The 14696-nt window shown below is 35.1% G+C and overlaps 1 protein-coding gene across 1 annotated transcript; it reads right to left on the bottom strand.

Moving 5' to 3' along the window:
* Positions 1–8077: 8077 nt before the first annotated feature.
* On the bottom strand, positions 8078–8635 carry LOC127872197 (zinc finger protein Pegasus-like). Its single transcript, XM_052415527.1, has one exon. The coding sequence runs from the start codon at positions 8633–8635 to the stop codon at positions 8078–8080; it is 558 nt and encodes a 185-aa protein (XP_052271487.1).
* Between the last annotated feature and the right edge of the window lie 6061 nt (positions 8636–14696).

Below are 14696 nucleotides of genomic sequence, written 5' to 3'. Positions count from 1 at the left end.
CACACTCAATTTAACCTGATTCACGATAAGTCTTACTGACCTGTTCTTAGGTACATACTGTACATCTTTGTAATCCTCAATCGTTAAAAACTTTCCACAGCAAGCGTTTATGTAACATGTGAAGTGCTTAGTATTTTGTGAGCTAGTAAGGTAATAATAATGCCATAAGTACCACTATAACACTAAAGTTCGGCTATTCCACTTTCGAAATCTTACAGTTCACAGCCATCCCTCGTCCTATGTCATATGTAACACTGGGATACACCAGAACCACTATAAAACATAATTGCTATGATATATGTTATATAATACTGAAGATAAAAATGGATGCCGTGGCGTAGCGGATATGGTGTCCGCCTAGCGACCGGGATGTTACGGGTTCGATCCACACTGTGAGCGTTCTTTGGCCTCCCCTTTAGACACAAAGTACTGGTTTTAGTCCCAGGGAATGGACTCGAGAGCGTTTTGAATGAGCCTTAAGCTTTCGATAACATCGAGCTAAAATAAATCAGTTTAAACTAACAATAAAGATAAAATGGATGTAAACCAAACAGTTCTACATATGAACGTTAGAATGCGACGTCTCTTTCCAATCGTAATTTTATAAACGTTTTCGGCTTCGTTTAGGTAATTTAAGTAGCAATAAAGGCAATAGTAGATAAATTATTATTATCCAAGAGAAATCGTAGTTATAGATTCATTAGATATTAGTGCTTCGTAGTCAACTGAGTAAAGGGAGTGTTACACATTCGGAAGAGAAAGCTTTAAGAAAAAAAAAGATGCACAGTCAACATTAACCGATGACGTGCATTGATTTAGTAGTCTAATCGACGAAACAAATGTAAACAGTTCGTTAAATAAAATAAAAACACTAACACCAGAATATCAGTCATTTTTAAAAGCATATAATAATACATTGTTAAAAAACAATTTATTCAATACATCAAACGAGTATTAGATTAAAAAAACATATCGACGCAGGCAAACTTTTGAAAAAAAGCCATACTACCGTTTTCTACCTGTTTCAAATCATGCATACGGATTATTTCAATGAGCAAAATGATATTATGGCTTGGGATCTAATTTAAGCAGTCTAATCGTGTATTCATAAGAAGTTCGACACGAAGAAAGTTATCGTACCACACATGAGAGGACAGATTCACATATCCCAAAATGTATTAAAGAAAATACATGTGTGCAAGGCATACAAACTGTTGATGTATCTGACGTTTCCGACTGCGGACGTTAGTTTAACAGTTTTCTTGTATTCGTCATTTTGTTTGAAGGTTTTGAGATTTTCATATAAGGTCCTGTAGACCGAGAATGCACGTTGCCTATTCGGGCGGAGATGGCGGGGAAAATAGTATATGCCCGTACAAGCTTCTTCCACGGTAGGGTTACGTTTTACGTTCTGATCTTTCAATTAAAAGGACTTTATAATTATTTCTAATATCATAAGCAATTATGGTGTCTTTGTTCCATTAAATTATATGTAACAGTATACTATATATCATATGGTAAGGAAGCAGGAAGCGAGCACAGATTAATTCTGTCTCTTTCATCAGTTTAACCATCAGTTCATTCGAAGGCTTTGAATCACTTCGCTTTGAAAAGTATACCTAGTATGTGTATAACATGTAAATAACAATAACGAAACATACGCAATATTTATTTCATCAAACGTTTAATTGATAGGGAATCGTATTTAAAACACAATTGCGATGTTAGTGAACGAAGGCCGTGTCTTTGTAACTTAAACACCATTTAATTATTAAGTGCATACTGCTACTTTTTGTGAACTTTGTAGACCATTGACATTAAAGAAATTATAACATAAAACGTACAGAACCTGTATACAGTGTTGATGAAAGACTCAAGTGAATATCAAATACATGTTCTTGTATTTAATGAGATCGTTTAGATAATGGTCTTCTGATGCTTTTTAATATCAATAGCTTCGTTTCGAAAGAAAACAAGACAAAGAACCGGCCTTGCTACATAAATCAGTAAAACAACACAATAATTTAAAGCCATATTCATTATATTATTTGTCAGCCATATGAGTCGGTTTTACATCAATCTGATTTATAATTAAGTAATCAAATGTTTACACAATATATTTTGTAATATTAACGTGTGAATGTAAAAATTAAATCAATTATCTTTTTTTTAAATCATGGTTTGACGTTTGTCATTGATAATTTGCTAATTATCTTGGAAATACTTGTTCAACACAAACATATTTACATGGTTAACATCTTCCTAATAATACGTTTCATAACGAAAACGGTAGGCAGACATCAGTTTGATTCATACCATGAATAATATACAGAATAAACAAATGCATTACTTCTGGCAATCCCAACAAGATTTGCTGTTTGATTGATGGTTTCCCAACATAGATCATGGTCGATTGAAAGTAAATACAAATCAAGATTGTGTATGAGTATTGAGCAGGCGTTCGTGAGGTCAGGAATAACATAATATCGATTTGTCTAGAAGATTGGTAGGCGAATCAGTCGCCAGTAACTTGAACCTTTGGTACTGAAACGGATCAAAAGGGTACATTGGTTAGTAAAGGAGTTACGTTGTTTTGAAAACGAGAAAGTGTGAAATTTGAATTGATATTTTTTTGGAAGCAATAAGAACATCAATACAAATCGCGTATTATCGGGTAATTGGTAATAATGGGGAAATAAAATCACTTCCCGATGAATGAATTTTAACAAATTAAGTAAGGATATTGCTTATTCATTTCAAAGTACATGTTTAACGATCTGCCTTATCATACTGATCTATATTATGAGCTGATGTTTTCGCTGATAAAAATAGTTTTGTATCAATAACCCATAACATGTATGTTGTATGCATTGTTCATTTAATCATGTATATTTTTTCACAAAGATATTTTGTATTGTATTGTTTTCTTATCGTTAATATTTGAAAATGTGCTGTATTATATTCAATTATAATCGAATTATGATAAATATCGAATAAAATCGAATATGATCGATAAAATCCTGAATTAAAATTTATCTTTTCCTTTTCATGTTATGGTGTCCTTATAAGATGATTGGTTTGTATTGATTAGTATTGGTATATACTTGAAAGTGTGTCATACACCCAGATGTATAATAGTGAAAGCCGGAACACCTATTGTGATATCAATTACCACATACCAGTAATGTAATAGATGTACAGACGTAGTTTGTGTAATACGTTTGTCATGCAACGAGCGCCTATTATCATGTTTATTGAAATGTACAACTCATGGAACGCAAAGACGTATTGAATAGGCGTCAGAACATATCCGAAGTCGCCGCAGCCTTAGCCAACATATTTCAGAAGTAGCCGCTGCGAGAAAGTTTTATTCAGCGACTGCATTACATATAAACTGATCTTATCCACGCCGTCACACAACTTTGCCATCTATCTAGTATCAGTAAGCTCAATAAATCAGGCAATCACGGGTAAAGGCTGCTTTCGTAGAGGCGTTCCAGGACTTACAAAATAAAACGCTAACAAATCCGTATTGCGATATTAATTAAAGTGTACTGCGATTGTCAATTAAAGTGTATTGCGATTGTCAATTAAAGTGTATTGCGATTGTCAATTGAAGTGTATTGCGATTGTCAATTTAAGTGTATTGCGATTGTCAATTTAAGTGTATTGCGATTGTCAATGATACTTTACGTCAAAAAATTGAAACGACAACTTCATTTGTAACAAGTCTTTCCGTACGTATTGATTATTAAACATATTACGGATCAAACCAGTATCCTCTTTAATTTCGTAAGAAAGGTGCACCTCATTTTAGCATAAAATACAGCTTGGTCAAAGAACACGACTGATCCCTATATTTGTTGGCCCAATTCTGTGTCTATTTTTTTTTTAGTCGCGTTCTGAGAAAACCGGGCATAATCCACGTGCTAATCAGGGACGACACTTTCCGCCTAAATTGGAATTTTGCTAAGAAGAGACTTCATTTAAACGAAAAATGTCATTAAAGCGGAAAGTGTCCTCCATAGGCTAATCAGGGACGACACTTTACGCACATGCATTATGCCCAGTTTTCTTAGAACGCGACTCATTTATATTCATGTTAAGTATTCGTTCAATACTGCTACATTCCATTACATTCGCCCCCAAAAATACGTATATATAAAGACAGATAGAGTCTAAAGTAACATGGACGTTTTCTGTCATGGAACAACGTTATTATTAGATGAATTAAACATTATTGGTAATTTGTTTTGTAAAGCGAAAATGAGTCAACAAGTGTTGACCAACTACCCGCCCTTTATGTTATGGAGATACTGATGACAATAACACTAACTTCTAAACATATTAAAATATCTCTCATGCACTTTGTAAAGAACGGATTTTTTAAGCTTGTGAAATGTTTCATTTTTGTTGTTTTTATTTATTGATAAATGGAATCAAAGATGTCTTTCTTTAATAATTTTCTCATTCTTTAAAGTCTCTATAACGCTCAAAATCAACGAAAATTCAGTAAAGTATGTCGTAATATAAAATTAAAACCTAAATAATCAGTGTTCCTTATAGCAATAGCCACAATTTCAACGCTAGATGTGGTATGATTACATAGATTTTTGTAGATACAAAATGCTCGTTTTTATTTATTTGTGGACACAATAAATTCCATGCTAATTTCACGTGAATAACTAAACTGGTACCATGTTAAAAACATAATAAAAACGAGCATTTTGTATCCACAAACTATTTTACCAGACCACATATGACGTTGAAATTTCGGCAATTGCCATAAGGAACAATGATTTTTAACTTAAGCTTTATTTTACGAAATAGTGTACGAAATTTTCGTTGATTTTGAGTAGTAATGTTACTTTAACGTTCATGGCGAAATAAAAATGCGATACTTGTAAAAATTGATCCTGTTTATTACCAATGTATATTAATTTACATAAGTTTATATATAAGGTTATATCATAATGTGTTTGTATTAAATAAGTTTTTTAAATAACGTTCAATACATGGGTTTATATAGATTACTTATTATATTGTGTTAGTATTTTGATAAATTAATGAGTTATGAATATATTGGCCTGATGTGTGCAATACCAACGTATGCAAAGTGTATCCCTTGTGCTTAAAACGTAATTTTTATTATTTTGAATTTTTTTCATGAATATCACACGTTTAAATTAAAAAATAACCATCCATTGTGTTTAAAACGTCATATTGTATGTGTCATTGCATAAGGCGTTATTGTTGATTCCAGCTGGAACAATCACGTACAAAATATTAGCGGTTCGAACGTTATTCACGTCCTACCCTGTCCAAAATCCTCTAAATAATTCAGTGCAAGAGATGAGATGCTTTTGAACTGGTTTTATTTGAAATTATTTTAACATTCCTTCTTGTCGATGTTTAGGAAACTTAACATTAAAATAAAAACGCTTGCATAAACCTTGTATGACATCATTTGTGTTAAGTTACATATAGTTAATATGTGAATTAAAATATGTTACAAAATATTACCTCATTAAAATCACAACTTCAACGAAAGTCATATATATTTGTTTCATACTTAAACTCATATATATATTGACCAAATAAATAACTTATGACCAGTGATATTATAGGCATCTAACAGTTCATATGTGTCTATCGCAACCGTTGTTTATTTTTGGTGTTTTCACTTCGTATACACTTATATTTGTTAATGCTGCATCAACACACTTAAACAATATCCCGGAAAGAGAAAAATAATGCATTTGAATATCAACCGTACTTTCGTTTGACAACTTATCATGCATGTATGAGGTGAACCTAAATTTAGTTTTAGTGCAGATTTGTTCATACGACACAAAGACACAATTTTGTTTTACGGAACATTTCGGCTTAGAGGATTGGGTGAGTCATGTAAAATGTCGTATATAAAATATATTTTTTATAAACAACTGGTAGCAAGATGAGTTGCAGATAATTGGTCAGTAACCACAGTTTTGCTAACTCTTTGGACATGTTTATTCTTTTCAGCTCAATTCAACATTGAAAAATGCCCATAATATTACTTTAAAGGGACTTGTCAACCACGACGACGAAGAACAGAAAAGTTCTAAAATACCGTATTTTTTACAATTATTAGTTTATATTGATTTAAAATATCACGACTTGTATATTACATTACTTGGAAAAAGTTGTTAAGTTTTCATATGTTCAGTATATTCGGTAATAAATTGTACTGGGTATGTCTACCAGGTAACTACCAGTTAACTATATAAATAAAGCCAGTAGATTGATCATCATCGTCACGTGGTAAACCCAGGAATGCAAATTATGCATGCGTAGTGAATTGTATATGTTTTATATATAAAATGATCAATCTACTTGCGTTATTTATATTGTGCATATCGTGTAACGTGTCTACCGTTCCTTCGGGATATATATATAATGGCTTTTCCTCGGGCTTTCCTTAGCCGTGTGATTTGATAAACAAATAATATAATTTGCCTCTATACAAGTCGGTTCCGTATGCCCTGTGCGACTTGGATTGCTTTGATCACTTGGGTTGACTTGGGTCGACTTGGGTCGACTCGGGTTGACTTGGGTTGACTTGGGTCGACTTGGGTTGACTTGGGTCGACTTGGGTTGACTTGGGTCGACTTGGGCCGACTTGGGTCGACTTGGGTCGACTTGGGTCGTCTTAAGTTGACTTGCAATGGGTCAACTTGGGGTGATTTGAGTCAACTTGGGTTGACTTGGATCACCTAGGGTGTCTTGGGTGACTTGGGTCACCCTGGGTGTCTTACACCTATTGCAACGAGTCTGCAGTGTCTCCCCTCTGCGTTACGCAAGGGAGACAATCAATGTCCCCCATCTGCGTTTATGCAAGGAAGACAAACGGTCAGTGTCTCCCCTCTGCGTCACGCAAGGGAGACAATCAATGTCCCCCCTCTGCGTTAATGCAAGGAAGACAATCGGTCAGTGTTGTACAAGCGACACTCAGTAGCTTGACAGACTCAGGCTGACCTACGAGACCTGACACGTGCACTAACTGGAATGGAAACCTTTGACCCGGACTTATATAAGAGTCTCTAGGCTACCCAGCAAGCTATGGTATGTTGTGCGCAAAGTTGCCAGGGTCACCTCCACTCGAAAGTATCCAAAGTCACAGAGATGTCCCTTGCTCAGGCTGACCTAAGAGACCAGAAACGTGCACTGTCTTATATTACCAAAGAAAACCTGTGACCCGGACAAAGGTATGAGTCTCTATTGAAGCTACCCAGCAAGCTATGGTGTAGTGCGCAAAGTTACTTGGGTCACTTCTACTCAAAAGGCATCCAAAGTCCCAGATAATGTCAATGGTATAAGGTCTCTAATTAATGCAACGTATTTAACGTTGTGAACTGTTCGACGATCGAACGCAGACTGCTCGCTCCCCATAAGAGCAGCGCTTTATATACTGATATATATATATATATATACCACGTGACCCGCTTGCTAAAAACATCACCCTACTATTTCATGTAAATACAACCCTACCGTTTCAAACAGTAATTGTATAATACTGTGGCTATATTATGAAATACATATTGTGCATCTTAATAACCGACTTGTATTATTAAATCATCAAATTATGTACATGAAAATACAATGATCAATCTTAAATGCACATACTATGTGCGTGGAACTTACCGAAAAGTTAACGATTTGCCAACGGGAAACGTACTTTCGTTTTGATTGTAAACAATATGAATGTACTCAAAGAATAATGAACCTAAAGGATAAAATACCGGCCAAAATCGTCACACTACCCACGCCTCCGATTTAAGCGTCCCGCTTACAATACTCTGTCTAAGTGTTAAACAAATACGTCAACGACATCTTTATTGACGAACAAAATACTACTCCCGGTAGTCATGTTAAAAAGCAAATGTTATGACAAAACATGATATCTAATGCTAAATGAATGACTAGTATCCTGATGGAATGAGAAAAACAAACATGAGTGCGACCTGATGAAACAATGAACAAGAAACAGTAACAATAAACTATACAGCTAACTCTAGCAGTTCTAAATGTGTCTCAGTCATTTGGCAGTATGCCCCATGGTTATGTGGATATAGAAACCCATCGCGTCATGGCATGTTTCACCGCAGACATTACATCTCATAGGATTGTCGACACAATGGCAACCCTTATGTACGAACATCATGGCCTGGTTGCCGAAGCTGATATCGCACACATCGCATTTGTTTACCCTAGGTTCGTCTGTCTGGGTCTGTACGTTACAGCCAACCACCGTGGGGACCTGTCTTCTCATCGAACTTTTGTCTGGAGCGGCAGTTTCAAGTGGGCGATCACAGCTGACCTCGTTTCCCATCCAGGAGCTGCATGCCTGCTCCACGGCCGGATGCGGCTTCTTAGGAGCCATGACTGGTTCTGGCGCCGTCCGTTTCCTGATTATTCTTCCTACGTTAAAATCTATGCAAGGTTCTTCCTCTACACCAACTTCGGGGTCGCTATCCAATTCCCTTTCAATACCAGTGATCTCGGATTCAAGTTTTAGTCTAGCATTTTCTAGCTTGACATGCTCAAGTTCGGCTCTTATCCTATCCAAGTCGCTTTGTTCTTGATGTGAAGCCATTGTGAGGCTGAGTCGGGATGCTTTAAGGATCGTCCCAATATATCCCACCGCTGCCACCAATTTTTGTAACGTGTCTACCGTTCCTTCGGGATATATATATAATGGCTTTTCCTCGGGCTTTCCTTAGCCGTGTGATTTGATAAAAAAATAATATAATTTGCCTCTATACAAGTCGGTTCCGTATGCCCTGTGCGACTTGGATTGCTTTGATCACTTGGGTTGACTTGGGTCGACTTGGGTCGACTCGGGTTGACTTGGGTTGACTTGGGTCGACTTGGGTTGACTTGGGTCGACTTGGGTTGACTTGGGTCGACTTGGGCCGACTTGGGTCGACTTGGGTCGACTTGGGTCGTCTTAAGTTGACTTGCAATGGGTCAATTTGGGGTGATTTGAGTCAACTTGGGTTGACTTGGATCACCTAGGGTATCTTGGGTGACTTGGGTCACCCCGGGTGTCTTACACCTATTGCAACGAGTCTGCAGTGTCTCCCCTCTGCGTTACGCAAGGGAGACAATCAATGTCCCCCCTCTGCGTTTATGCAAGGAAGACAAACGGTCAGTGTCTCCCCTCTGCGTCACGCAAGGGAGACAATCAATGTCCCCCCTCTGCGTTTATGCAAGGAAGACAATCGGTCAGTGTTGTACAAGCGACACTCAGTAGCTTGACAGACTCAGGCTGACCTACGAGACCTGACACGTGCACTAACTGGAATGGAAACCTTTGACCCGGACTTATATACGAGTCTCTAGGCTACCCAGCAAGCTATGGTATGTTGTGCGCAAAGTTGCCAGGGTCACCTCCACTCGAAAGTATCCAAAGTCACAGAGATGTCCCTTGCTCAGGCTGACCTAAGAGACCAGAAACGTGCACTGTCTTATATTACCAAAGAAAACCTGTGACCCGGACAAAGGTATGAGTCTCTATTGAAGCTACCCAGCAAGCTTTGGTGTAGTGCGCAAAGTTACTTGGGTCACTTCTACTCAAAAGGCATCCTACTATTTCATGTAAATACAACCCTACCGTTTCAAACAGTAATTGTATAATACTGTGGCTATATTATGAAATACATATTGTGCATCTTAATAACCGACTTGTATTATTAAATCATCAAATTATGTACATGAAAATACAATGATCAATCTTAAATGCACATACTATGTGCGTGGAACTTACCGAAAAGTTAACGATTTGCCAACGGGAAACGTACTTTCGTTTTGATGTAAACAATATGAATGTACTCAAAGAATAATGAACCTAAAGGAATAAAATACCGGCCTAAAATCGTCACAATCGTTATGTCACATATTTTCGAGATGTTCTTTCGATTTCACATCGCGAAATTTTATTACCGAATATACTGAAAATATGAACTTTTTCCAAGTTATGTAATATACCAGTCGTGAAAATTTAATCAATATAAACTAATAATTGTAAAAAAAAACGATATTTTAGAACTTTTCTCTAGTATATATTTTTTATATTTAGAATATTTCTTACAGAAATTCCTTTCAGCAAACAGCGCAGACCCAGATGATGACGCCGCATCATGCGGCGTCTCATATGGGTCTACGCTGTTCGCCAAGGCCTTTTTTCTAGACGCTAGGCATAAATGGAATAAGCAGATACTATTATTACATTTTACTTATGATCTTTCCTGGTTCAGAGCATACGTCGAATGAAAGCTGTTAGAAACCGGTCTTTTATTTGAGCAAAAGCAGGCATTTATGAGGGCATCTAATAAAATCCCGATATTGGGGATGTGTTACTTAGAAAATTAAAATGATAATAACTGACCGAGGGATTTTAGTAATACAGGATGATGGTTTATAATATTAAGAATAATAATTAAAAAAATATATCATTCGCTATCGGTTACAGCTATTGAATAAATGCATAATATGTTTTCAAAAAAGGGTACTTAGTATTTAAGTCATTTAAACTATATTTGTTGTCATAGTTGCAGTTCAATAAATAAACCCACGCAGGTCATATACAACATTATGATTTATATGTCTCATTAATTTGTTTTCCAAACATGTACAGTTATAACTCTCTAACCTCGTGTATATATGGCAGCCTTTTGATACCGTCAACCGTCGTCATAAAACACCGTTAGAACTTCTACAACACCAAAGCGTATTATTGTTGATCAAACATTTCATTACAACAAAATGTTAACGCATACATGTTTGTCATGTGTGCTTTTCTTGTGACAATGATCTTATATAAAAACGTTCGTTTACAGGTATTTTATAAATTAATTAACTCAATGAATTTTAATTCACCATACATAATTTAAGAACAAGCTGTGCAAATAGTCACAGTCGTTCAAAGGAGTAAGTACTAAGCGCCCCATTCAAAACATTAATATTGCCGCGTGTATTTTGCGGATTGGATCTTCAGACTGTATACAATGTCATTGCAAAAATACCAATGCATAAAATAAACAAATAACATTTTTTCATTGTACTTAATCGTAACAAAGGTGAAATATTTTTTAAATGTTAATACATACTTAGTCCATAGGAAAAACGTAATTTAAGTGCAAAAAGATAAGTTGATTTTACAAAATATTTATACTATATTTTCGGGCAAATATTACATCCGTATTAAATTTTCCATTAGATATGTTTGCAAATAATAATAAATAATTTAGTCCATTCAGTTCGATGAAACACGTGCTCTTTGACATATAGAGACTTTTACAGACGAAACCTTTTATATATAATTGGTTTTCATAAGCACGATCTGGTTAATTATCTTGTAGTTGATATCCACACTTGACTTTAAGGTACTGATACTTTATCCCGCCGCGTCAGCAAATAGACATCTGAGAAATAAAAAATGAAAATGACATTTAAACAAGATAAGTATTGATGCAAAGCATCAGAGGGCGTCGGGAATTTCCGTGTAAAAGGCACTCAATGAAGTTACATGGAACAATTTTTTCTACTGTAAATATTAATATATTGGCAGATTATTTTAAACAAAATAGAAAAAAATACTGGTATAAGCATTATCTATAATTTTGTGTTATAACCCCCAAATAACCATTACTTATGATGTTGTGTTATAACTTCCAACAACCATCATCTATGATTTTGTGTTGTAACCCCCAAATATTTCATTAGTTCATTTTATTAACATTGGTTTCCTTTTTTTACTGGCATCCTTGTGCAGTTTTCATTAATGGAACATAACTGTGTAGGTTTTAAAAAATCTGCTTCATCTTGTAAGCGTAATTTCCTATTTTTCTCAACTTCAAGGGGATATGATTCTGAACTTATTCTTACGTTGCTCATTTACGATAGGGGTTGAGTACTCATTGATATGAAAACACTGTAAAAGTTTGAAACACAAATTGAATGAAAACTGTAAATTGCATAAAGAAGCTGCATTTCACAATACTTTGAAATTCAGTAAAAGATCATAAAAGATTTATTGCTCCGATATTCATCATTTTCAATAGGGTTCGAGTAATACTGATATAAAAACACTTAAAAAGTTTGGAAAGATTCAGACCAAAGTTGTGAAATCTTTTAAACAAGTGGAAATTGTTTATTTTGTCAAATTTAATAGCAAAAAATAAAATGCTCATTGATATGAAGACACTGTAAGTTTGGAAAGAATCTGATGAAAAATGTTGACATAATCACCTAACCAAGCAGTTTTTCACTTTTATTTTTAAATTCATAGAGCCATTAATTCTGGAGTTATGGTCCGATATTGCTCATATAGAGAGTTTGGGTTGGGTCCTCATTGATAAAAAAAACTGTGCAAGTTGGGGAATAATCGGATGAAAATTTTGGACTTCGAACAACGATTTCAAAATTTCTCAAATTCTAAGGAAGATAACTATGGACGTAATGGTCGGATAATGCTAAAGGGCCCATACCACCTGGATAGTAATACGTGTCGCGCATCGCGCTCTAAATGTGGTTTAAAATAAAAACTCCGAGGAGTACTTGACTCGAGGGAAACGGGTTGCTGGGACACAGCTCCTCCTTGATAAGCGGCTGCTTCCTTCATCGCAACACAATGTTACAATCAATAATACGTGTCGCGCTTCGCGTTCTATATGTGGTAGGGATGGTACTTAGGGCCTATGATAGACAACCATGAAAATACATTAGTGTTGTTTGCATTTATTTGTTAATATAAAAACACCAGTATTTTTTATAAGATATTTAAGTGATGTAAGAAATTTTAATTAACGTTGTCACCACGCGGCATCCATTAATTTTATTAAAAATGTCCAATTGTAGTAAAATGGATTTTATAATGTCTACATAAAATAAAGCTTTATTATATTTATTAACCTGACTTAAAAAAAATTGTCAGCCGCCGAACTGTTCCGTTCGTGCAGGAACCCGGGATTGAACCGGGGCCTTTAGATGATTGTTGCGTAAACAACATCAGTCTTACGCTATCCCAACTGAGCTATTCCGGCTGACATCATTTATGTACTGCTATTTGGTGAAACTGTGTATAGCGATCGTTATTAAATGTCTATTAATAAACTAATACATTGTACGTTTTCGTACCACTACGCCTTCCAATAAACATGCTTGCGCGATAGGTCGTCAAATATCGTACTACATTGATTATCCATTAAATAAGCAAATTAGAAAAAACACAAAATAAATATATTTTGATTATGTTTTGTTTTTTTACAAAACCAGAAAGTTTCGCGTATTTGCCCAGTCCCTGTGATCTTTCCCCTGTGATCTGTTGTGGATCAGTTATTAATTAAAACAATTAGCTTTGCATTTTTGGCAATAAATGGTGTTATAAATGAAATAGGCACAAATAAAATACTTATTTACACTAATTTACACAAAAAATCACCACTATGCAAGATATTCTAAAAACAAAAAATTATACATTGATCCGTAAAATAACTTCTTCTCCCACAAGGGAAAAAAAAGCATTACATACTAGTCGCCGCTCTCCAGAGCGACGCCAACAATTCAGTTATTTATTGAAATTCTGTACACATGATGATGTTATTAAGTAAACACATAGCGGAAACGCTTTTTATGTAAATAATAATGAATAATTTAGTCCATTCAGTTCGATGAAACACGTGCTCTTTGACATATTGAGACTTTTACAGACGAAACCTTATATATATAATTGGTTTTCATAAGCACGATCTGGTAAATTATCTTGTAGTTGATATCCACACTTGCTTTAATGTATTGATACTTTATCCCGCCGCGTCAACAAATATTGACATCTGAGAAATAAAAAATGAAAATGACATTTAAACGATACAGTTATTTATTGAAATTCTCTACACATGATGATTTTATGAAGTAAACCTTTAGCGGAAACGCTTTTTATGTAATGTTAGTAATACAATATTGAAAATAATTTGAGAATTAATTGTAAATTAGTATCTCTTTTGTCTGACTGGGGACTACTTTATGGAAAAATTGTAATTTGTCGCATCAACTTTCGTAATAGAATATCATCATAAAGAATCGATTAATAGAAGTAAATGGTAAATGCACTATTTATGATGCCACATGGTAACTATATCTAAGAATAAATTGAACAAACAATTCATTTGATAATTTTTAAAATATCTTACCTGTTTTATATTCATGCGGCTTTGACATCCACTGACGCATGGAACCACGGTGACTATCATACAATATCTTGAGGGCATTGTTTTTACCAAACCGAAGATTTGCGCTGGTCATCACGGTACACGTGATTGTACGAAAAATAAAAAAAGTATTTCAATCGGAATATGTACTTATCCCAGTCAGACATAGTGTTTTCTAGGACACATATCCTTATATATTCAATTTAAAATTCCGAAATAAATAGAGAGCACATTTAATATATAGCATTAATCATGTTAAGGGCACTCTTCTTTCGTAAACCTTCTACAGTTTTACATGTTAAAAAGCATAGTTCAATACACCAATCTTGTTAACGTTTTCATCCGATGACCGTGACCGTTTGCTTTAAACAATTTGTCTAAGCCTATGCACTGCACAGGTTAATTTTTTCCTTGTTTCCGTCTGTATGAGGAGCTCAAACATATGAA

This window comes from Dreissena polymorpha, chromosome 3, assembly GCF_020536995.1.
Source record: "Dreissena polymorpha isolate Duluth1 chromosome 3, UMN_Dpol_1.0, whole genome shotgun sequence".
Lineage (NCBI taxonomy): Eukaryota > Metazoa > Mollusca > Bivalvia > Myida > Dreissenidae > Dreissena > Dreissena polymorpha.
This window is presented reverse-complemented; position numbering and strand designations above follow the sequence as displayed.

Excerpts from the sequence above, each read along its gene's own strand:
- LOC127872197 (XM_052415527.1), bottom strand. The coding sequence starts at position 8,635 with ATGGCTTCACATCAAGAACAAAGCGACTTGGATAGGATAAGAGCCGAA.